Here is a 26,640-nt window from a genome sequence, read left to right as displayed (position 1 = left end):
CAGAGGATGGATTCCCAACTTCATTCGCAAAAATAGCTCAGCCAGAGCAGACGAGAAAACACGACCGAGCGGGTGGCGAACATCCGAACGCGTGTGTTTGCGTGCATCGGTCTGTGAAGTGACTTTAGTTTTTCTTTAAATGTTGACTGAAAAGTTTTTATCTAAAGAGGCGGATGGGTGACGACCATTCTCGGCGCTTCCATGTGAGGAGACGATGAAGAATTACAGCAGCAGTCCCCGTCTAAACAATCACAGCGCCAGTCACAGCACAGATCGGAACAGCAGGAAGGGATTCTGGTTATCGGTTCTCGGGCTTCGCTTCTCCCTGCGCGATTATGGTTTCTGCATGGCCACACTGCTGCTCTTCTGTCTCGGCTCACTGTTTTACCAGCTGAACGGAGGACCCCCTAAAGTTCTGCTGGAGATCAGGCAGTATCTCGGTAAGCTTCACTCTCCTTCCTCTCGCTTTCCCCAGTGTTTGAAGACTTGTACCGACTGCTGTCTCGTCACGGCATCAAAGTGTCCAACATTTCCGTTGTGAGAGGCAGATGTTGGATTTCATGAGGTTTCTGCGCGTTTTCTTGTTTAGGCGTGTTTGGACAGGTTTGCTTTTTTGCGTCCTCACCTTTACGCAAACGAAAACGGGTCTGAGGTTGTGGGTTTGGGTTGTGAGGCTTTTGGGGGATATTTACATTTGTAAAGTTCGTTTAAAGCGACAGTTTACCCAAAAATAAAAGTCATTTTATACTCACCCTCACAAACCTGTTACAAACTTGTGTGAACTGTAGTATGTTAGGCATTCGCTTTACTGCATCTTTTTCCCAACAAATGAAAGTGAATGGGGACTGGGTTACTGTCATTTGAAGAACATGACAACAATACCTTTAACTTCTAATAATATGGTTTGAAGAACTGCTTATTTTTCTTACCCACTCTTTATGCACATATGTCTGTTGCCTTTAAACACAAGGCACCACTTCTCTTGCTCTCTGATGCAAACTGCAGATCATGATTATTTTGTCAAAGTAAACCTACTATTCATGTTTCGTTTATCTTAATGCAACAAGCATCAACTTGTGCGTTATTTCTATCTTTATGCACAGTTTGTGTTTGTGCATTATAATGCAGCATCTTGGAACAAAGAAATGTTTTGATAAGCTTACGCTCTGATTTATGTTTTGGTAATATAGCCCATTTGTAGACCATACCAGAGACAATTATGATGACATGTTTAAGTATTGTGTTTAAAATTATGTTTAATTATCGCTGAAGTGTTTACAATAGGCAGTTTAATACCAATGTTCCATTGGAACAAAATAATAAATCACTGGTGTAAATAGTGCAACTATTTCTGCACTTGAGTTTATTTATGTTGAGCTGTCAAAGTAAATGTGCAGAGGGCTGTGAGATCTAGAGAGAGATGCAGAACACACGGGTCAGCGTGTATTGTCATAAAAAGCAGTCTGTGTCTTTGCGTTGGTATGAAATTGAAAATAACATTACCACGAGCAGTACATGCTTTCATTGTGCTAGAGTTTGTTTGTGAAAGGGGTCAGTGCTTTGTCATTACATCTTAATGATGTAATGTGCACATGGGCCAGCCATCTACTTACTGGCAATTTGTCTATAATCTGTCAGGATATTAGCACTATAAAGGCTACCGTATCATATTTGGTACACTAATTTCTAAGGCCTTTGTAACAAAATGATCAAAACCTTGCTGAGGAGAAAAAAACTTTATAATGTGATATTAATATGCATTTTAATGTAAATAGTCTGCTATACTCTTATAAATGTCTCATAGACTTAAATAACAATTTCCTCCTAAGTTTTGCATATTTTTACTCCCTTTGGGCTTTTGACTAAAACTGATCTATTTTTGTCCTCCTCAAGTATTATCTCTGTAATCTCACTATTTCATAGTATATGTGACCCTGGGACCTTTTTTGAAATTGAGATTTATACATAAATAAGCTTTCCGTTGATGTATGCTTTGTTAGGATAGGCCAATATTTGGCAGAATTTCAACTATTTGAAAATCTGGAATCTAAGGGTGCAAAAAAATACAAATATTGAGAAAATCACCATTAAAGTTGTCCAAATTAAGTTCCTAGCAATGCATATTACTAATCAAAAAATTAAGTTTTGATATATTTACAGTAGGAAATTTGCAAAATATCTTCATTGAACATGATCTTTACTTAATATCCTAATGATTTTGGCATAAAAGAAAAATTGATAATTTTTGCCTAATGCTACTGTCATGATCTGGGCTGTGGGGCTTCCCTCAGCCACCTGAGGTCGCTGTTTTCCCTTCCCTGCACTGCACTTCCCTAAATTGTACACTCCTGTCTAGTCATTAGCACTGATTACACTCACATCTGTCCACAATTATCTGGTCTATAAGAACACTCATTTCCCACTACTCATCCTGGCTGCATTGTCTCCTGTACTGTCTTCGTGTGTCTTCAAGTCTGTCTGTGTTCCCGGATCCTGTTCTTGACCGTGTTTCAGTTCTGTTTATTTTGTATTATATTCAAGTTGTGTTGTGCCGTGTTGGCCTTTTGTTGGTTTTGTTATTATTTTTATTAAATATCATCTTCCCCTGCATTTGGACCCAGACCTCCATCTTTTACCGTGACAGATACAAATATCTGTGCTACTTAACACTGATTTTGTGGTCCAGGGTCACATATATGGTTCATAAAAGTCTGATGCATCAAGTATGATATAAAACAAAACACATATGCAATTTAGATATTCTTTTATATTTCAATAAACCGTTCCACTAAAAAAAAGTTCTGACTAGTATTTCAAGCTTTACAGGGTTAAGTTTTAGTAGATAGAAAGATGGAAACCAGTCAGTTATTGTCTGAGCAGTGAACCTGAAATACATCTTACGGGAAGTTCAACCAAAACTGTACATTGTCATCATTTACTCCCCTTCATGTTATTCCTGTCTAACATCTCCCTTTTGTGCCACGGATGAAAAGAAAATCATACAGTGTTGTAACAGCAAGAGAGTCAGTAAATGATGCCTATGTTTTCAAGGTGAACTTTTCCTTTAAGAAAACACAGCGATGCATTTTTGAGGTACACTTCAGCTTTTTCCAAGTGGCTGTTAAGTGGGTTCTCAACCAATTTCATCTGTCATCTGCTCAAGCCTCACCCTTTACCATCAACACCTTCACCAGGAGCACCCTCAGTTGCCAGTCAGCACCTAAACTCCCCCAAAACACAGTACATAGAGCCAGTCTTGTCCACAGCTGAAGCTTTGTAATGTTATGACCACATGTGCATGTAGAGAGATCTGAATTCCTTATTTCAGCATATTTGTGAACCTGGACCACAAAACCAGTCATAAGGGTAAATTTTTTTGAAATTGAGATTTACACATCATCTGAAAGCTGAAAGTTTGGATAGGACAATATTTGGTCAAAATACAACTATTTGAAAATCTGGAATCTGAGGGTGCAGAAAAATCTAAATATTGAGAAAATCACATTTAAAGTTGTCCAGATGAAGTTCTTAGCAATGCATATTACTATACATATCAAAAATTAAGCTTTGATATGTTTACGGTACAAAATTTACAAAATGTCTTCATGGAACATGATCTTTACTTAATATCCTAATGATTTTTGCCATAAAAGAAAAAATCGATAATTTTGAGCCATACAATGTATTGTTGGCCATCGCTACAAATATACTTGTGCTACTTAAGACACATTTTAAACTGCAATCTGGAAAACATCTACAGTCTTGAATGGGGGACAACAGCTGTCTTCCTCACTGCCATTGCAGAAAATGAAACTATTGACATGTTGCACATATATGCATGGAAAACCTGCAGAGTAGATGTAGCGTATTCTGAATGTATTGTGGGAAATGATTGAACAAATGAGCTATAGACAGCCAGGGATGTGCTGCACTCATAAAGCCAGGAAAAGAAAAACTCTGCAGTCTGCTATTCTCCGCTGGAGGTACACAGGGCAATATTTGTTTTGCCCACAGAAACACACTCTCTCTCTTCAATCTTCATTTTCAGTTTGCTTCATTAGCATGAAAAACTCCATAGTGGTATTGCCAAAGCATTTGCAGCTGCATAGAATGGGAAATTGCAAACAAATAACTGATAAATAGTGCAAATAATCAAGTAATAACAAATTAAAAACTGTTATAATAAATTAAAATGCAATAATGCAATAATAGTGGATAAAGACGTAATATTGCTTGAACAAGTCATTAAGAAAGAATGAAGAATAAGACTAATTGTGCCAAAAACAGTGATAATGAGCTTGTGTTTAGTGATGGAGACACAGACTCCAGTCAGATCACTCACTGACCCTCATACTGTGGTGAAAGACTCATGCTGGCACAGCCCTTATTAGTGTTCCCTTCGTAAGACACAGTTTCATTGTTTAGTGCATTATTAAATGTGTGGTGCATCTAATTTCATGATCAACTTTCCCGTATGTCTGTGTTTTTTTATCAGAAATGTTTGCCTTTGGTTTGGTTTGTTGGCAGTGTGGACGCAGTTTGTTTACATGTCTCTTCTGCTTACCAAGTCTGCATTTATTTGTTCCAAATTACAGTAAAAACTAGGGGTGTTAGAAAAAATCGATTCCCTTAACTATCACGATTTATTTTGAAACGATTTAAAAATCAATTGGTTTAGCTCAGAATCGATTTATATTTAATTATTTTACTTTTCCTAAAAGGTGGTGGGGAGAAGTTACCGCTTCTGCTCCCATGTGCTCTCTCAGGGCTCCAGATGTTTTGTGACTACTTTTTCTGCCGGTGGGACTAATTTTTGTGAGCAGTCACTGACGCGACCACTGCGTTGTTCAACTTATAAGCGCTGCCATTTCTGTTTGTGACGAGTCGGCTGCCTCCCCCCTAATTATCATCACCACCCCCGTCCCTTATTCGCCACCCTTCTCCAGGCTCCCGACGGGAGTGGGTGTGTATGGGAGAGGAGTGGCGCGGAAACATATGGGGCTGGCGGCGTGTGATGAGGAGCACCTGAATGGAATGAAGCCTCATCACCGCCGCTGTTTAAATGCCGAGCGCGCCTCTCCTCAAGAGACCGGTCTTTCCCCCGTGCATGCACGCTGGTGTCCACGTGAGTCCTGGAAGGGTGCGTAGAGGGAACCTGAGCCGCCGGATGAGGACCGCACAGACGTTACGGCTGACGGGCCAGGATGCCGGGCCGTTTCATCCCCCATAAGTGCCGCGTAGGCGGAGGAGGAAGATGCCACTGAGGAAGCCACCACCCCTCGCACCACTCTTATCGTTCCTCATGGTCGTAATTCTGAGCGTTTCTTCTCGTGTTTGTTTTCCCGTGTGTTTGATTCCTGGACTCCCTCCCGTGTTTGATTCTCGCTGCCAGCCCCGACCTTTCTGCATGTTTTTTTTTGACTACGATTTCTGCCTGCCCCTGTGTGTTTGTTTTGTCTCTAATAAATGCTGCGAATGGATCCGCACGTCTCTGACCCTCCTTGTGACAGAAGACTTCGCCGCACCAGGATCCAGCAGCCTTATCCCACCACCAGCGCAAACATGGACCCAGTCAACCAGCTACTTAATCTGCGACAGGGATATCTACCCATTGATGAATATGTTCACCAGTTTTGTGAGTTGTCCAAGGAAGTACCGTTTTATGATGAAGTTATGCTTAAGGAGTTATTCCGTTTTGGACTGAATGATTCCATTAAATCATGGTTCCCTGAGGGGAGGTTCAATTGTAGTTTAGAGGACTTTATGGACTATGCACTCATTTTGAGCAGTTCTTCTTTCACTGTGGATATCACTGAGGACAATTGCACCAAACTAGAGCCACAGCACAAGATGTCTGCTAGCCCTGAGCCACAGCACAAGATGTCTGCTAGCCCTGAGCCACCGCACAAGATGTCTGCTAGTCCAGAGCCTGTTCACAAGATGGCCTCCCTTCTTGAGTCAGTTCACAAGATGGCCTCCCTTCTAGAGTCTGTTCGCAAAATGGCTGCCCTTCCAGAGTCTGCTCTCAAGATGGTCACCCTTCCAGAGCCATTGCTCAAGATGGCTGCCCTTCCAGACCCTCCGCTGGTCCCACCCGGCCTTCCAGAGCCTCCGCTGGTTCGGGCCAGCCTTCCAGAGCCTCCGCTGGTTCCGGCCAGCCTTCCAGAGCCTCTGCTGGTTCCGGCCAGCCTTCCAGAGCCTCCGCTGGTTCCGCCCAGCCTTCCAGAGCCTCCGCTGGTTCCGCCCAGCCTTCCAGAGCCTCCGCTGGTTCAGCCCAGCCTTCCAGAGCCTCCGCTGGTTCAGCCCAGCCTTCCAGAGCCTCCGCTGGTTCCGTCCAGTCGTCCTGAGATTCCTGTCTGCCCGGTTCAGGCCACGGAGGCCATTTATGGACTGTTGAGTTTCCCACCCACCCTCCCTACTGCTCCAGTCCCACCACCTCTGTCTCCTGACAGTCCCTCTGCTCACCCTCAACCCACCTGTGGTGGAGAGGACTTGCCGTGGGACTGCCAGTCTCCATCGGTGCCCTGGCTAGAGGATCCCTCACCATCGCCTCCAGCCTCAGAGTCCTGGACTCCGCCTCGGCCCTCCGACACTGCGGCTCCACCCCGGCTCTCTGCTCCCTCGTCTCCGCTGTCGGCCGTCGGTCCACCAGCTCCACCAGGCTCCATCGTCCCTCCGGCTCCGCCCTGGTCAGTCGTCGCCCCACCTTCGCCTCTGGACTCTACTCCTCCGGCTGCGCCTCGTCACTCCGTCCTACCGGCTCTGTGGACCTCCTCCCTCCCGTGGGCACAGCCTCGGTCCTCTGTCGCTCCGGCTCCGCCGCGTACCTCCGGACCTCCATCTCCGCCTTGATCGCCAGAGCCTTGGGTTCCGCCTTGGTCCTCCGGATCCTCTGTGTCCTCTCCGTCGGCTCCGCCTCAGTCCATAGCTCCATTACCCCCACATGGACCTGGCCCTCCATCCCTCCCCCTGTTCCGCCTCCGCTCCACCACCCTCCGGTTTCATTAGGTGGTTAGAGCGTCTGGAAGCCGCTCCTTGGGGGGGGGGGCTCTGTCACCAATTGAGTCGTCCTGTCATTAACTCTTGCACTACACATCATGGACTTCATTCCCCACAAGCCACTGCACTAATCACTGCATTCACCTGCTCCCTGTTCTCACTGCACTGATCACTGCTCACACCTGCAGCTCATTCACACACACACACCTGCAGCTCATCACACGGACAGCTTATATGCTTCTCACACACACAGCCACTTTGCGAAGTCTTATCGTTCCTCATGGTCGTAATTCTGAGCGTTTCTTCCCGTGTTTGTTTTCCCGTGTGTTTGATTCCTGGACTCCCTCCCGTGTTTGATTCTCGCTGCCAGCCCCGACCTTTCTGCATGGTTTTTTTGACTACGATTTCTGCCTGCCCCTGTGTGTTTGTTTTGTCTCTAATAAATGCTGCGAATGGATCCGCACGTCTCTGACCCTCCTTGTGACAAATATGCTTTGCGGTAAACAATGTAAAAATTTGTTTTGCTGGGAAAACATGACTAAACATGACTAAAACGGTTTGTAAAGTAACATAGCACTTTATTTTATTTCAGAAAGTATTTTTTCTACTCATTTTGTTGAACATTTGAATTGGCAGACTAGCGTATCGTCCTAGCCCTAATAGCAATATAGAATCGCAATACTTTTAATTTAAAAAAACAAAACAAAAAAACAATGCATATCGTATCGGCATAGTATTGAATCGGGAGGTAGGTGTATCGTCCCATCCCTAGTAGAAACAGTAATATTGTGGAATATTGTACAATACATTTTTTCACTTTTATATGTAAAATGTAATTCATTCCTGTGATGAAAAAGCTTAAATTGTGCATTTATTTGAAATATTATTTGTGTCTTTACTTTCACTTTTGATCATTTTAATGCATCTCTGCTGAATAAAATGTTTAATTTCGTAAAGGGGTCATCAGATGCCCATTTTCCACAAGTTGATATGATTCTTTAGGGTCTTAATAAAAAGTCTCTAATATACTTTGGTTAAAAATTCTCAATAGTAGTGTAAACACCCTTTTACCTTGTCAAAATCAGCTCTGCAAAATTTCAGCTCATTTTAAGACATGGCCCCTTTAAATGCCACTGAGCTCTGCTCGCCCCGCCCCTCTCTGGGATTATGTTTACTTTAGCTGCATTAGTTTAGCTGCATTTAGCCGCGTTTATCGGTGAAACTTGCCAACAAGCACATTATTAAGAAAGGCCATTTGCAAAGATGCATAAAAAACCCTTATACTCACTTCTGCTGTGGGTGAAGCTGCATCACGAATGATTCACACGAAGATAGACACGAGATAGATATGTAGATCGGGATCGGCGCTTTCCATTTAAAAATGAAAGTAACGTTAAACCTCTGCGTCTTCAGTGGCTCAGATGTCGGGAGTAAATGACTACTGCTATGTTCATTTTTACATCCAACAACAGAACACCTCAATCGCTCAATTAGAGTCTTCCTCTGCACCTGAGTTGACACAATGGCAATTGCATTCGGACTGTTTCAGCTCGGTGGGGGGGGTCTAAGGTAAGACGCTAATGTCAATCAAATGTGTTTCGTCACAATGACAAGAAGCTAAGAATGAGCTGATTTTAAAAGGGGATATTACTATTAAAGATTAAAAAAATACCACTGGGTGGATTTTTATCATTGTAGGTTGGTTGTGTACACAAACTACAAACACACATTAATGTTCAAACAACACGTAAAAGTTAGTTTTGCACCCGATGACCCCTTTAAAAAATAATGTACTGACCCAAAACTTGTAATTGTATTTTGTTGTGTTTGTAATTTGTTTGACAGTATTGTTGAGTGATGGTGGTTAGAAAGTGTTAATGAAATGTTAGGACATTATCAGGACTTAAAAACTCCAGACCAGAGAGAGAGCACTGGTATGCAGTGTATTAGTGAGGGTCACTGAGTCTCTCCCTCTCTCTTTTGAAGCAGGAGGATGAGCATCTGTCCTGTTTACTTTAAGAGCAGGTGTTACTTTTGGCTGCGTTGTGAGTCGGTGTGTGTACACTAACCCAACACGCGTGTGTTAAGTCACTCTCTTGGACGGTGCTCAAGTGCGACGCTGTTATGTAGCTCAGCTAGTGTGAGGAAGTTCAAAATGGCAATCAGTCTTTCCACTCCAGTGGTACACCTTTACCTTTCAACTAGTTTTCACTTTGTAGTTTCAGTTGTTAATGATCTGTGGTTTTCAGAAGTTGAAGTGTTGTGTTTGTGCATGTGTTTATGCACTACATTACTGTTTTTTCTTTCAAGAAATGAATGCTTTTATTCCGCAAGGATTCACAAATGTGTCTTTGCTGTGAGCAGCAAAACGGCATATTAGAATGATTTCTAAAGGATCATGTGACACTGAAGTCTGGAGTAATTGCATTTTAAATGATACTAAAATAGAAAATAATTTGTAATCTTATTTCACAATATTACTGTTTGTACTGTTTATCTAACCAAATAAATGCAGCCTTGGTGTGTATTGAGTAGAATCAATGGAATCATTTGGCAAACTGAAAAAGGGGATGACCTTTGCTGTGATGCTTGTAAAAGGCGGATGTGAGTGGCACGTGTTTGTGTTTTTGTCTGAGGAGTGTTTATGACAGATTGGGCAGATCAGGCAATTTTGTGTGACTAATAGAGGGTCACAGAATCACTGGGTGTGTTTGTGGCATTAATCATAATATGTTATGTTGCCTTGACTTTCAGACCTTCAGGACTATAAAATCACACACATGCACACCAAAATACTACTGAGAGGTTTTTATGATTGAACAAACTAGCTGCTTATTGAATTATCTCTGGTTAATATGGATTAGAGTGGAATGTTGGAAGTCCACCGCAGACGCACAAATAAACGCTCTTCAAGAAATCATGAAATTCATTTTTTTAATTGTAGGTCACTACTTCACTTAAGTTTATAAGCCGCCCTGCTCGTAAAGATCTTCACTTCTGAACAATATAGCTTTGCACTGCTATGACCTTTAAGGTGGGAGAAACTCAAAGGAGATTCATCAAAGTGCTTCTGTCTGTCAGAGCCGTGGTCTAACAATGAGCTCATATGGGTGATGTGGATTTGAATCTGGCCTGCGTCATGACCCAGTTCCATTCCCTCTGTCTTTTCTCAACAGTTTCCAATTCCTTTCTGTTGTTATTCCAGGGTTTCCCAAACTGAGGTTTGCAAACCCCTGGGGGTCCGAGAGGGAACTGCAGGGGGTTTGTGAGTTTATAAAAAGCTAATCATTTATTATTTTCATTAAAATGTAAAATTTAAATAAATGAATAAACAGGGAAAAAATTTAATGTACAAAAAATAGACTAAAACAAGATATTCATGAAAATATGGAGTGGACTCATGGGAGTTGACTGGACTATGAAAAGTAGCCATAAATACCAAAAATATGACAGATTCAATGCAAATAAAAAAAAATAAAAAAAAAATTGGTTAACAAACATGTCTTCTAATATCTTGTATGGTCAAAGTAACCACAATCAGGATTTTTTTTAACTCTTTCCCTGCCAGCATTTTTGAAAGAAGTTGCCAAACCGTAAGTCGTAAAGACTTGAAACTTTGAGGAATGGTAGTACTCCCACCATCTACAACGTCACCAAGGCTCACCCCCATCCGCCTGACGGGGGCGCTATAGCAGTCAAAAGTACGCTAATAACTCCTTAACCATTCATCGCAGGCTCAAGTGTCTTATGTCTCTGGATCCCTTGGCTCATATCTTGTTTTTTTTTTTTTTTACATTTTTGAGCAAGTCCACTTGGTGGCAATATAAGAGGGAAAAAATATAAAAACAGCCATAACTACTCAACCGTTTGTTCTATAGACGTGAAAATCATATACACAATCTTGGTCCAAAGTGCCACAAGTGTCTATAAGGACATTTGTGTATCTCAAAAAACATAGCCCTTATAGGCCAGTGAAATTTGAGCATCAATTAGACAAGGTTATCAGAGGCCAATCGGAACGAAACTCTTGTGTGCCTGTTTGATTCATGGCCCTAAAGGTCTGTGAGAAATTTGAAAGAAATTGGCCAATGGGGCGCGATATCCCGTTGTGCGGATTTTCCATAGACTGTAAAAAAAGATGGACTCCACACCCCGTTTTTATAGCATCAAATAACTACCTAAAACCAAACTTGTTAGAAAAACGAACACCTGAACATGAATCAGCATTATAAGAACTACCTCACACGATGGAAACCATCTTTGGAAAAAAATATTTGAAGTGTAATTGGCTTATTTAGTTTGGCTCACATCCCATTAGATTACATGGAGAGGGAGAGGTTTATGACCTATACTGCAGCCGGCCACCGGGGGGCGATCAAAATGTTTTGGCTTCACTTTTCGGGACTCGTGCGGCACACTTGGGCTTTTCACACATACACACAATATTCATATCATACAGTAGACCAACTTTGCCTCTAGAATAACTGCTGTCAATCAAATCGTTAGTTAAATGGTTAAGAAGATGTGAAAAACCTACTTTTGCGAACTTTTCATAGGTTTTTCAATCTGGAAAAAAACACTGCAGTACAATTCTCTGGACTCTCTAGGTCAATAATTATCAAAAAAAAAAAAAATGTTGAAATACCCTTTGGGAAGCTATAACAGGGTCATTTAGAAAAGGGGCCTGTCCAAATATACCCAAAAGCATACAAAGCCTAAAAGAAAACTCAAAACTTCATAAAACCAAGGTGATTCTAAACAAGCATGCAAAGTTCTAGGGAGATGAGACCACAGCCGCCGCTATAACAGTCATAAATGTTAAAAAACATCATATTTTTATAGCAAATTAACTGTATTTGCCAAAAATGATTTTTGAAATCATTAATTTAGTTGTTTACAGGCTTGCTAAATACTATGTAATGTCTTTTTTTAAAGCGCTTGAACCCTGGTAATTGCAGCTATATTTTTCACTAAAATTTTAAGGCCCCAGAATATTTTGTTGTATGAATATCTGAACATGCAATGCATCAAAATAAAGAACAGAGCCTCTACTTTTAAACTTTTTTTTTCAGTTATATTCTACCTTCAAGCATTCTTTCTTTATCAACACTTAAATGTAGGTAAGTTTCATAAAAACAAGCAACATTTTGAGCAAAATCCTACAAAAATCAGAATCATATTCAGTATGATGATCAAAGCATAGATGCTGTAGATTACTTCCATCAGTACCCCCAAAGCTTCACAGTCCACAGATTTCACTTGGTAACATTAGGCAGTTTTCATTTCTATGCTGTTTATTGTCGATGATCACGTTATTTTTCATATGCATCTGCTTACATATAAGATTGTTTGTTTCTGCATCTTCATCGCCTGTGTTTTTAATCAGGAGATTCTGGACTCATTCAGGAGATGCGTAATAGCACCCGAATGCATAACAGTGAAAACATGGAAACGGAAAAATTCTGTGTTTGGCAAGGAAAGAGTTAATTAAAGATTATAAAGTCACACTTTTTTCCTCAATTGGAATTATTTGCATTAAAGCAAATGGGAACAATTTAATGTTGAATTTAATTGTTACCTTGAGCAAGAGTCCGTCTCTCGACCTTTAACTTTAAAATTCAATTGGATGTCTCTCTTTCCGAATGTTTCCACTTTCATTAGCTGGTATTTCTGCTGTTTGTTTGTGAGTATGACAATGAGTGAGTATGCCTTGACTGACTTTCTGGACCCATTTAGAGGAAAAAAAAACTAAATGAGACAAAGCTATAGGAGCAGCATGCTAGAGTTTAGCCAGATGCATATGACAGTCACATTGGAACTATTAAACATGTACTAAGAGACTGAGAGTTCAGCTGCTCTGTGCACTGGCGTAAACTCTGCAAACATTAATCTCACACAAAAACAGCTTTGCTTCACAGTCTTTGCCGTTCATAATCACAATCATAAGAAGTGTGAGCAGTGTTATATAAAAGCAGTCGCACAAACAAGCGTGTAATCCCCATTTAGATGTCAGTCTCTGCCGAGCTTCACTCATGTATGTGTGATTTTTGGCAGGTCCTGTTTTTGCACTCTTATACAGCCTACTTTCAGCTGCCAGCTAAAGAAACGAGGGATTGATTCTAATTTTTATTTCATTTATTCGTCTCACTCTCCCCCGGCTGACAGATTTACATGGTGACTCTCTTAAACTCACAGGCCAACTCCTCCAGAGGGGCGCAGGTGGGAGCTTTTGCAGCAGGAAATGAGTGCGCTGAGCTGTCAGTCACATTTTGCTGGGCATTTAATGTAAACACTGTAAGTTGTTGGTGGGCGTACGTTTGTCAGATTGCCGACTTGTTTATAGAGTATTAAAATCCCACATTACTGAATAGTATCCTATGAGAGTGGAAAAACAGAAAGAGGTTTATAGACTCTGAAAGGACTGGATGGCAGACAATGTGGATCTATGATTTGACATTTGAACTTTCAGTGAAATATGTGCATAGACAGAGGGAGGCTTGCTTGCCGAAGTGGTTTCCTGAATGTTTGACTTGGACAAATAACCTTTGTAGGATTGGAGCTCCATCATTTTCTCTCTGTTTCACATACACTGGCTTCTTTCTTTTTCTTTATATATTCTTTTATGTGTAAAATTCTATGTGAAAGCTACATTCACATTAGGGTTGGGCGATGTCGACCAATTCGGCATCGTACGATGTCTAATGGGAAACATCGCGATGGACGATGGCATCGTCGTCATAGGCGGGGGGTTGGGGGGGGGGTGATAGCTGTTGTTAAATAATTAATTCATAACGAAGCCTACCATTTCCACTACCTGACCCACATGGTCTTTGTTTTACCCATAACCAAACTAGGGCTGCAACAGCTAATCGATAAAATCCATTTCCATTTATGCATAAAAGTTCATTATGACAGTCTGTGTTAAGTTTACTGAATGAGCGTCAAACATCCGGAACACAGACGGGGAGACAATTAATCCTCAGCGCAAAAACATTCATTGTGCTGAAACATCTGTCCTTGAATGTTAAATTTAGATTTAAAATACCAGATTTTTACCACCGCGGTGGTAATGGACCAACTACCGCAGGTGGCGCGGTGTTTTTATATATATCAAAATAAATGAGGCTCAAACATTATTAACAAACGTGCGAGTTTATTTTAGCAATTCGGTCAGTGAACAAGCAGCCTACAAAACGCTAAAATAAATCAAATAATGAATACATTTAAATAAGAAAGTAGCCTAAATAAGTGTTAAATATGCTATTAAACAGACATTCGTTGCAAAAAATTCCTAACAACCTCGACAGCTCATCGGAATTACTGGCCCGAGTCCGACTGGAACCTGACTTTCTTTCTCTTCCACATTGCACAGCTGCTGTTTTTAATAGCGAAGTAATGACATTTATTTTCGTTTCTTTAGTTTATAAAGTTAATTTAGAAATATATTTGGAACACGTTTTGTTTGTAAAATTCAAGTTTTTGTTTTTTAAAGTAACGACCAAGCGGTTAATGGTCAATTTATAGCCTTCTCAAGTCATCACAATTTAAAATCCATAGATATAAGAAAAACCTTAAAGCATATCACAATATTAGTTTATTCGTTTAACCTAGATAAATCCTATATACTAGGCTAATAGGCGCATATCTAATCATTTTGCGGAGAGCTTTTTGGAGAAGCGCATTTGCACGACATGGAGATGCCAGCGCCATGTGAAACTTAATTTTTGCTCATAAAGGTAAGAGTAAAATTTACTTTAAACTATTACTTAACTAGGCTACTATGAAACGAAATAATTCAAATCAAAAACAAAACTCATTCATTCACGGGGCTTTGCGACCAGCTTAACACTACTGCGTGCATTTGAACGCGGAACTCTGCTGGAGGCACTTGCGCTCGCTGCTGCTGATGCTGCTGCTGCGGGACACTAAACACAGCCACGGCAGAATAAATAGAAGAAACACTGTATTTTATGCTTGTGTTTTTCTTCAGATTTTCTTTTCTTTATTACGAATAATCGTTAGTTGCAGCCCTAAACCAAACCATAAATAAATAAAGATAAGTTACACACAAATTACCACCTGCCAATCACTTTTTCCGCCTCATTTATTAATGTAAACGAACATAGTTCGTGTAATTCGTTTGGAGTTCACTGTAATTTGTATTGTGATCGCTACCAACTTCCTTATTATTTCCTCATAATAATAATAATAATAATAATAATAATAGTAAAGTAAGTAAAGATGCGGAAATTGAAAGCATGCATTTCATTTGGCTGTATAGTGTGATTTAAGTGTGTGTTTTTCGCGAGCGGGTTACTGCTGCGGCGGGGGCGGGGCGATGGATCGCGATGCCGGCTCAGCATGGATCGATGGCATCGTCTATCGACCCAACCCTAATTCACATAGGCTTGTTTAGTGCATTTGGTTCTGAACAAAGCCAAACGTAAAGTCAAGTGTTGCAATATGAGCGTCTCGAATCACTGACAGTATCAACTTCTCAATTTAAACAAATTACGATTACATTAGAAATAGACTTATTTTTGTGTTGTTTTCACACACATTACTCATATGACCTCAAAACACTTGTACCATAGGGCATGCTTTGTAAGGTAATACATTTTCAGATTTGCATTACATAACCAGCTCCATATTTATGGCTTTTCTGATGTAGTAAACTTGCTTGATAGCCCACCTGGTACAGCATTGCACTTGCGATGTGAATGCTCTGGTACGAGTCAGGTAAAACATTAGACATTATAAAAGACTAGTAGGTGATATGTTATTTTCAAACATGATAGAGCAATACTTCTTTAGCACCATTAGACATTTAATTTCTGGAGTGGTGGATTATGTATTCACACCCATCCGTTTCAAACTGAATGTGCTATTATTACTGATCACTGAACATTTACTTTGAAAATGTTGTGAAACTTGCCAGAGGCAATGTAATTTTGCAGAAATGTTGCCACAAGCACTTTTTTCCAATCTGGCTTGAGTCTAAGTTGGACAGAATGGAAATGTTATGCAGATTCTGCATGTATCAGCTGAAGTATGTGTGTCTGTCTCTTTTCAAAACAAAAAAGAAGAACATCTCTGTTAACTTATTCTTAGTCTAATACCATTTAGTTAGTGAACTAATTTAGTCATTTCACAGTTTAAAAAAGAGGATAAATGTTACAAATTACTGCTGCAAACATAAAGTAGACAATGCTTTTTGTTTGCAGTTGTGGTTTGCACCATTTATCCACTTTTCCAGACTACAAAATTACAAAATTAGTTTAATTACTGCACCTAATGATTAATAAAACACCAAATAACAACAACTGAACTACTTGCACGTTACTGTTATGACCTCAAAAATATTTGTACCATAGTTAATGATTTGTAAGGTAATACATTTTCAGATTTGCATTACATAACCAGCTCCATATTTACGGCTTTTCTAAAGTAGTAAACTTGCTTGATAGTCCACCTGGTACAGCATTGCACTTGTGATGTGAATGCTCGGGTATGAGTCAGGTGAAACATTAGACATTATAAAAGAGATTGTAGATGCAAAAGACTTGTAGAATCAAGCTTAAATGACATTGCAAATACGTTTTTATCAAGCTATTCTTTTGTTAACGCTTTCAGTTATAGGGCTGGAAAAATAAATCAATGCATCGTGAATCGAGAAGTTATTCTGCATCGATTCTGAGATTTTCCGAATGCATCGTGATTCTCTCTCAAAGTGATTCAGAGCTTAGTTTTTAACAGCAGATGGCACTGCATGCTTTAGAAAGAGCCGTACTCTGCTTGATTCTAATTTCTTTCACACACTTAAAAAACCTAAAATAATAATTTTATAAATTTTGAAATAGTTACAAGCTTTTTTAAATAGCCAATTACAAGGGTGTTCACAGTAGGCTGTGTTTACTAATCTCGTCTCATAAAAGCACGAGATTAAAAAATGTTAAAAAATAAGATCAGAATCGATTCCAGAGAGAATTGCGATGCATTAAGAAAATCTCGATGCGTCGATTTATTGTCTCAGCCCTTACCCTAGTAGTGATATGTTATTTTCAAACACAATAGAGCAATACCTTTTAGCACCACTGGACATTTAATTTCTGAAGTGGTGCGATATGTTCACACCCATCCGTTTCAAACAGAAAGCACTTTTAGTGCTGGTCATTGGACATTTCAGTTTGAAAATGCCGTGAAACTTGCCAGAGGCAATGTAATGTCATTTTGCTGAAAGGTTGCCACAAGCACTTTTTTCCAATCTGGGTTGAGTCTGAGTTGGACAGCATGGAAATGTTATGCAAATCCTGCATGTATCAGCTGAAATATGTGTGTCTGTCCCTTTTAAAAACAAAAAGAAGAACTCCTTTAACTTAATCTTAGTCTAAGGCCCTGTCCCAAATGGCACCCTAAACCCTCATGGTCTTCCTCTGAGTTCCCACTTTCATGACGTAATGCTTCTATGACTGTCTGGTAGAAGTCTGCTGTGAAGCTCACCCCGGTGCTGGCTCGGCAGAAGTGCGTATCGAGGGCGCATATCGGGCGCAAAGGGGGGTGCTCGCAAGCACCCTTTCAAACACTAAAATGATGAATGGGACACCCTGCGGTCTTGTGGACTTGTAAGCCGTTGTAAGTCTGTAAGACCGAAAGTGCACATGAAGTGTGCCATTTGGGACAGGGCCTAATACCTTTTAGTTTTAATTTTGTAATTTCACAGTTTGAGAAAGAGGGTAAATGTTACAAACCGCAACTGTCTACATAATGTAGACAATACTTTTTGTTTGCAGTTGTGGTTTGCACCATTTATCCACTTTCCCAGCCTACAAAATTACAAAATTTGTTCAATTACAGCATCTAATGATTAATAAAAACCCCAAAGTCATTAAGATTTATTCTCCAAGTCAAAAACAGAATTGTTTCAAATGAAAGTGGCTACACCCTAATTTCTGAGTATTGGAAACTCTTTACTATTCAGTGGCAAAACTCCACTTTGAACATCAATTCTAGCCATTAGTGATTTTAAGTCAAATTTGGAAAATGTGATGAAGTGTGTATCACAGTGACTCATTGATGACATATGAAACAGAAGAAGCAGTGTACAGTTTTCTTTGGTATGTCTTTTGGAGCTCAGCTCAAGTGCTTCTACCGTTGCTGTGTTGAGTTCGGAGAGGACAGTCACATATTTTGGCAGTGGTCTGTCAGTGAGGATCTTTTGGGTGAGGGGGATATGCTAGGTGTGGTATTTCACATCTGCACAGACTCCTTCTCTGAGAAGAACATCTCGCAAATCTGTAAAAACACATTTCATACTGTGATTCTCTCACTGGAAACAGATGTTGGGGAAGTTGCATTAATGATAATAATGCATCAAATTTGAAGGTAGCCTGCCACTGTGTTTTAATCTAAGAAGCTTGTGCCTTTTGCAAAACTGTTTTTCTTGGAAAAGGTTGATGAGGGCACAGCTGGCATGGTCACAAACATGTGGGTGGCTCAGTCAGTGGTACTCTGGGTGGGGCACATTTACCAGTGACATTAACACAGCAATCGAAGAGCATTCCTAAAAAACTTGCTTGTTTGGAGTGGAAATTCATTCCTTATGTCCCTTGTCATTCCTGGCCCCCAAGAACCTATGATCCTTTTTGTGTTGTATGCCATCTGTTTCTTGTCAACCGTTTTCTCTTCAGTGATGTTTTTTTCTTTGAAGGGCATATTTTAAGGACCAAATTTTACAGTTTGGACTTGAGTTGTTGATCTCCTCCTCACTGATGCAATCCTGAATCTCTTCTACCACAAGATGGAGAACATTCCACAAGTTATGTCATCCTCAGATCTTTCCAGCTTCATCCTGAGAACATAATCCACAAGCTGCCTTCCAACAAGTGTTTCCATTTGAGCCTGTCTTTCTTTATTAATGCTATTTAAGGGAGCCAGGCAAAGGTGTTTTATGTTAGCCAGCTTCAGATACGTCTAATTGCTCAGTAAAATGGTTATGAAAATGAAGTGCTCTGGCAGATCACTATATCTTGTTTGGAACAGCTGTCTGCCCTGCTTTATAGTTTGCAAGCCAGCTCTGTTTTACTAATTTACTGCTTGTGAAAGAACAGAAGTACCCGCTCTAAAATAGTAACCTTAAATATATGCTGGGCAGATAGGGAAGCCATGCCCGACCCGTTGTGTGCAACCACTATGCGCTTCTTGGGCAATGTGTACGTGTCTGTGTCGTGTGTGCACGCCGCTTTCATGGTTTATGTAGGCCAAGATATGTCACTGGCAACTTGGTTGTTTTCCATTTTTCTGTTTTTCCACAGTGCCAGTGTATTTGGTTCATCATTGCTGTCACTTCCTGTATGCCACATGTTCACCTTGTTGATTCTGTGCCATTCCAAAGTTAGGGGTTGGTAAGACTTGTTTTTGAATGTTTTTGAAAGAAGTCTCTTAGCTCACCAAGGCTGTATTTATTTGATAAATAATGCAGTAAAACAAATTAATATTCTGAATTTTTCTTACAAAATTAAAAATGATAATTTAAAATGTAATTTATTCCTGTGATGGCAAAGCTGGATATACTGATTTGGTGCTTAGCAGTTTATTAATATTTTTGCGGAAACTGATACATTTTTTTCAGGATTCTTTGATGAAAGTTAAAAAAGCTTTTATTTGAAATAGAAATCTCATACTGTTTGATATATTTGTTTAAACAATTTAATGCATCCTCGCTGGATAAAACTTATTGATTTATTAAAAATAAGCAACTCATGCTTGTTGGTCTTTTAAACCTTGGCATCTGTTATTACCTTTAACAACATGTCTGTGAAAGTCCTTGGGTTTCATCAGTGGCTATTTCCAGCAGCTTGTACAGGACAGCACCAGTAACATTGTTCATATACAGGGGTTGGACATCTAGCACAATAGGAAATGGCATGATATTGCAGCCCAAACCATCACTGATCCACCCTGTGGTTTACTCATACAGCTGTCCCAGTTGCCTTCTCCATACAGTAACTCTCCTGGATGTGGGAAAGAAAAGGTGAACTCATCAGAGAGCAGCACATGTGTCATATTGTCCCAGATTTTGCGCTGCTGGCATCACTGAAACAACATTTGGCTTTGGCATAAGTACTGAAGATTTGGCTATAGTAGACCGACCATGAATATTGACCCTGTGTAGCTCCCGATGAACAATTTTGGTGGAAACTGGAGAGTCAAGGTGCATGTTTAGTTCTTGGGCAGCTGTGGTTTTATGTTTTTTGGATAAAGTCTGGGTTAGTACGTCCCTTTCAGACAGCTTCCTCTTGCGTCAACAGCTACACTTGTTGGATGTGGTGCGTATTTTGTGGTGGTATGTTGACATGACTTTGGATACTGTGGCTCTCAATACACCACAGAGACTTGCTATCCTGGTCACAGATGCAACAGCGAAACACGCACCAACAATTTGTCCTAATTTGAACTCTGATATGTCTCTCATTAAGTTGTGTGGATTGCAGTATTTTATGTACAGCTTTGCTTTGCTAATTCCTGTGTTCTGAATTTCAGAAATGTTGATTTATGTTACCAGCTAATGTACAAATAGCATTTCTGTTCTCAGGGATAGACAGCACTGCTGTAAATTTTTGCACATTACTCTGATATTGACTAATATTGATTGCGTAAAACATTTATCACAGCAGATGCAGATTATAAAACACATCTTATCAAGGATAATCTTGCTTTCTTCACACATTTACAAGCTCAAGTTGCACAAGCCTGCACTGCATGGCTTTTTATGTGCTAGTAGTGAGTAAATGTTGGTCTGTCAGTTTAAATTCTGTGTGAATGTCTTTCACATCTGAATCCTCTGTGTTCCTCATTTAATGAATCTGAAATCACTGAACATTCTAATGCACTTTGAAGCATCACTGCTTACCTAATTTTTTCATGTCACTGCACATAAGTCATGCAGTAGAGCTGTTCAGTTTGTAATCCTAAAACCTGTTCCATTCGAAATTTAGTTCCAAAGGAAATCTCAAAATAGCAATTTCAATTTTTTTCCCCCATGTGGTAAACATTTCTTAAAGAGACTTGCTTCTCTTCTACAAAACGGGTTACAAACTGCATAGTCACAGGCTACCTCAAACATGAATTTTAAAGCCACTGTGTTGTTTTAAAAGTCTAAGTCGCTATCAAATTACACAAAGCTACAGTGGTTGTCTGATTCATCAAGCACATAAACTTAGATCCTTGTGGTATATGATCTGATCTCATGACAAAAACATACCTGTGGGATGCCATGTACATTTCGTGACAAATTTGATGTGAAATGTCTACTGAGTGGTGCTAAAATAGTGTTAATTTTTGTTTTGTGATGTAAAAATGCAATTGCAAGCATGCCGTTTTAATAGGGGTGCTTGATTATGGCAAAAATCATAATCACGAATATTTTGGTCAATATTTGAATCACGATTATTTAAAACGATTATGACTGGGTAAAAAACTTTATAATAGTGATTAATTTAAAGATGGCAATACAACAGAAAAAATATACAAATAAAAAAACAGAGAACTTTTTTGGAAAAAAAAAATCTGAATACTGTTATGCAAGTCTACCAGCCTACCACAGAAATTGAATGTAATTATTTGAATGTAAAATAAAACAGCGTCTTCACTGAAAGGATTAAACATGCTTTGTTTCTTATTAAAACTACAAAAGTCCTTCATTCAAGAGCAGTGAGTGATTTTTCTCTTTGTATTTTTACGTTTTATTAATATTAAGCACAGAGACGGCAGAAGGAATATTATCTGTTGCTGCTTTAAGAGCCACACGGATCCAATATACTGTTACACTATATTTTCATTCTCAACTGTTTATGATCATTTAAGACATAACTGACAAGGGTTCACATGAATAATCACCAAGCGCCTCATTTTGAAGTATTTTTGCGTGTATTTGACCGTTTTGGTGCGCACCTTGAGTTAAAAGATAACTTTACATGTCCGTGTTCTGCTCCGTCTCTGAGCGCATACACAGAACAGCGCAAGTTCTCTTTCTCGCTTTTAAAAACACAACATCAAAGAAACATTAATAAATCAAGCACGTCCTGTTTTATGAAAGTCATGTTACATGATTTTGCTGATTTGCATGTGAAATTAGGCTTTTATGGCGGAGCAAAAGTGCACCACTGGAAAGGGGGCGGAATTGGGCGCAATGATCGTTTCATCTCGATTACTGTATTTTCAGGATCATTGTGAGTCACGTTTTTCATGCGATTCGTACCCATGGATCTCAAGTCCAATTCAGAAAGCAAAACCTATGGAGCTGTCATAATAACTGTGTGAAAAAGTTTCCACAGGTACGTTTTCATCATGAGATCAGTTAGGATCTTCAATGTACACAGACCACAGACCCTTTTTTTTCTCTGAATTGAAAACTGCTTTTCTAAAAACCCATTAGAAGTTCTGGAGGAACTCCATGATGAATTAACATCCTAACAAATTGACGTTGTAAGTGACTGAACAGCTCTATTAATTTCCTCTCATAGCAATTATGCCAAGCTTTAAGAAACACTTCATCATAAATTTAACATTCTGTCATCATTTACTATACATCAGATCTGTGTATGAACAGTATTAGTTTTCTAGACTTAAAAAGACTTTGAATACAGCAAATAAGTATTATTAACCTCTTTTATGATACTTTTGTGGTTTTTGTCCTTTCTGGGGGCTTTTCTACTTGCTGTCATTCAATTTCGTTGTATAGTCATAAGAGGCTGTGTGTATTGTCTATGTGTAATCGTGAGACTTGTAGTGATTAGTGAGTGAAAAAAAAAAATTACTCTTGGACTCCTGGCATGAATGTACAAGAACACGAATGTGATTAATGAACATAGGAATTAGGCAAATCAGACAGTATTAGCGTTAAAATAAATGAAATGCCTGCAGGAGTGGGTGACAGATATTTCCAGGCGCAAGGAAATTGTGCCATGATGAGAACATTTTTGTTTCTTTGGTGTTTATACGTTCTCTTCCAAACATGTGTCTACGTTTTCCACTGTTTTCTTCTGCTTGATCCAAGTCATACACTTTACTTTCTCTCTCTGTGTCTTTCTCCACCTTTCAAATGATTTTTAATGACCCGTGTTGATGCTCTGGTGGTGTGCCATTGGGTTTTGGTTCAGCGCTGTGCTACAGTTTAAATGTAAAAGTTATTGTCTATCACCAGGCGTATATGAGCTGTGACTTCAATGTAGTTACGCTCCCCCTCCATAAATAGTTTTGACAACATCTCCATAAAGACTCTTTTACGGGCCTTAATAACTTAACAATTAAGCATTACTCTGTCCTCCCAAACACAGTGGTTAGAGATAAAAGAGGGGTCCCCAATCCCAAACCACCCACAGCCAGTTTCATCTCCAGGACCGTAGGCTGTTTGGACTTATCAGGGCTTTGTTTTTTGTTTTTTTTTATTTGGGCTGTAAAAACGCCAAGTAAGATAAGCCCTTGTTTATGACTCCATATCCGACGGTGCGCCAAGTCAAGTAGCAAAGAATGTGGGCCGGTCTGCACTGTTTTTGGCTTTTCAAATATAGCTTTATTTTATTGTGTTTTCTTCATACTTGTTTGTTTCCCTCTGGAAGCAACAGCTTTAGTTTCATCTGGACGTGTAATCACGATCCTTCATGTGTAAATCAGCGTATATGTGTAAGAAACAGTAGTGCAAATAGTACAACAACAAGGAATTGGAGCTGAATTGGACCCAAAAATTGTGAATTTGTCGTAACTGCATAATTTGTAAAATATTCTTTAGCCTTCATTGATTCAGTTGTTTTCTTACGCAGTTGGTCATTGGTTTTATATGTGGCGGCCACACCTCAGATAGAGGTATGATTTGGAGGGGGAAGAAATTGGATCAAATAAAGGTTTTTAAGTTTTAACTTTTCTTTCATCATTGACTACATCCATAAGTTCTGGTAACAATCCAGAGGTATGCTGAGTTCAATGCTAAATGAGAGTAAGTCATATTTGACAGTCTGCCAGTGTACTCAGGGCCTATATAAACCTGCTCATTAAGTTGTAATCCTGCTTTCAGGTCCAGTACAGTCCTGTTGTATACAGCGGCTGGACTTGAACATCCTCTGTGCTTTGGTCCAAAATGAATTTGGCGTCAGGAAAAAAGTAGCTTTCTGTTCCAAGAAAAAGAGATTTTGGACAGAGGATGAACTTCAGCCAGAAAGGTACAGGAGGCAGGGAGTGGAGCGGCTGTGATCCAATTCATTCTGACCCTCAGATCTCAGATCTCTGGAGAGATTATCACCACTGTTAGCTTCTTCATCTCAAATTCATCTGACCTGGGAAGTTTGAAGCTTTTAAGCAGCTCATTTAAGATGCTGTGCTGAACTTTTGTTAAGGTGAATGAACGAAATAGTAAACAGGAATATACACTGGAAATACAATATGAAAAAATAAAAGAGGGAAGAAACAAGTCAGCTTTATAATTTGTATTACAACTGTTCTAGTTCTTTAGTGTTTGAATTTATGAACTAACTGGCTATAATTTGTTTAAAAATGTTATATATGTTTTACAGTGCCATGCAAAAGTTTGGGAACCCCTTGCAGAATCTGTGAAATATCATACAAAATGCATGTTATTTTTTATTTAGTACTGTACTGAGTAAGATATTTTACATAAATTATGTTTACATATAGTCCACAAGACAAAAAAAGGGTCTTAATACTGTGTGTGGTTACCTAAATGATCTACAACAGGTTTTTAGTTTTGTGATGGTTGTTCATGAGTCCCTTGTTTGTTCTGAACAGTTAAACTGTGAACTGTTTATCAGAAAAACCGTCCAGGTGCTGCAGATTTTTTAGTTTTCCAGAATCTTTTGCATATTTGAACCCTTTCCAGCATCTTTTGCATATTTAAACCTTTTCCAGCAGTGACTGTATGATTTTGAGATCCATCTTTTTACACTGAGGACAACTGAGGGACTCAAACACAACTATTAACAAAAAGATTCAAACATTCACTGATGCTCCAGAAGGAAACACAATGCATTAAGCTGGGGGGTGAAAACTTTTGAACAGGATGAAGATGAAGAAATTTTTCTTATTTTGTTGAAATTTAGTACTGCCTTTCGGAAGCAACAGAAGATACTTGCATGTTTCCCAGAAGACAAAGTATAATTAACCTTTACCTACAAATTACCTCTTCAAATTTTTCAAAACAAAAAAAGGCTTTTAATGCAAAACGACAGGGAGCATTCGAGTTATAGTGCCACTTAACAGACATTTCAAGTCAAAACTGCTGTTTTTTTCATGAGATCAGGTTGTCTTTGTAAGGCATGTTTTCGCATTGATTTGCTGAATTAGCAGATATAGGGTTTCTAGAAGGAACTGATAACCATATATTTACAGGGGAAGTGGTTTTCCAGGCTTACTGATATGTGCTGACAAAATCTGAAAGTGTTGTCTGTTGATCATCAAAACGTCATCTCACAGAGAAGTTTTTCTACTAGTTGTGGATTACTCTTCCTGTTTTGAACTACCGTGACTCTTTCGCTGAAACTACAAGAATCAGGACAGATGTGTTTCTGCCTGAAGTTCTAGTAGCAGTTGGGTGGCTCTTCCTCTCTTTGTGTCCAAGTTTCAGATGTTTTATCTGCAAGCAAGATTATGCCAGTCAGATTCGAATGAATAGATTCACTTGAGTGTTGCGTGCATGTTGTCTCATGGAGTCTTTTAGGAGTAGTTTTCTGCGAAAAAAAAAAAGAGTTTCCTGGATGGCATAGTAACATTTTCATCTAAGAGCAGATGAACATTTTGTGTTTCAGCTTAATATTATGCAAAATCACTTTTTTTTTTCTCCAAAAAGACTAACTAAAAGCCATTAAATACACTGTTTATCCGACAAATTATGTACTGGAATATAATACCTATTAAAACAAATAAGACAAGAGGTCTTTGCTGAATCTAGAGGGCTGCAAAGAACTATTGAAGAGTCTTTATTTTTGAGTGTCTGTAGGAAGCTTTAGTCCATCCAAGAAAAGTAAAGAGTCCGGTTTACTGAAGACAATAGGAGCTTTCACATCACTGAGGAGGAGAGACTCAAACCTCGAGTTCAATAATTTTGAGATATTTTTAGTTGACCCTTGTTTTTCATGTTGACATTTGCCAGTCTGCATTTTAGACCCACTTTAGCAGCACTGTAGTTCTTTATGCTGTGTATACAATGGAATGTAGCATTTTTTTAAACAATCTTCCGGAGAAATGACTGGTCTGTCACATTTCAGTCGCGACTAATGTATAATTATCGTTAGACATGCAAAGGAGAGATGACATTAAAGGCAGAGAAATGGAAAATGACAAGGTGGATCAAGGAAGAGTAGGTGAAATGATGGAAGAAAAAGAAGAAAGGGAAAAGAAATGTAAGGTAAGAAGACATAAGTGCATGCTTAAAGGGATAGTTCACCCTCTAAAAATGACAATTCTGGCATTTATTCACCCTTATGTCAATCCAAACCCTGTAATTTTGTTCTGTGAGACATAAAAAGAACATACTGTTCAAAATTTTGTGGTTTGGTAAGTCTCTTATGCTCACCAACGCTGCATTTATTTGATCACAAATACAGTAAAAACAATAATATTGTGAAATATTAAAAT

At 39.3% G+C, this 26,640-nt stretch overlaps 1 protein-coding gene across 1 annotated transcript in view; it reads left to right on the top strand.

The window, feature by feature from the left end:
* The window catches only part of usta (uronyl 2-sulfotransferase a), an 85,421-nt gene continuing 58,781 nt past the window's right edge, over positions 1–26,640 (top strand). The window contains exon 1 of the mRNA XM_073816559.1: positions 1–440. Coding sequence (XP_073672660.1) covers positions 215–440 — 226 coding nt within the window. The 5' untranslated portion in view covers positions 1–214. The remainder of the gene's footprint in view (positions 441–26,640) is intronic.

Source organism: Garra rufa, chromosome 13 (assembly GCF_049309525.1).
Source record: "Garra rufa chromosome 13, GarRuf1.0, whole genome shotgun sequence".
Taxonomy (NCBI): domain Eukaryota; kingdom Metazoa; phylum Chordata; class Actinopteri; order Cypriniformes; family Cyprinidae; genus Garra; species Garra rufa.
The sequence above is the reverse complement of the archived record's forward strand: the minus strand, read 5'-3'. Positions and strand labels throughout refer to the sequence as shown.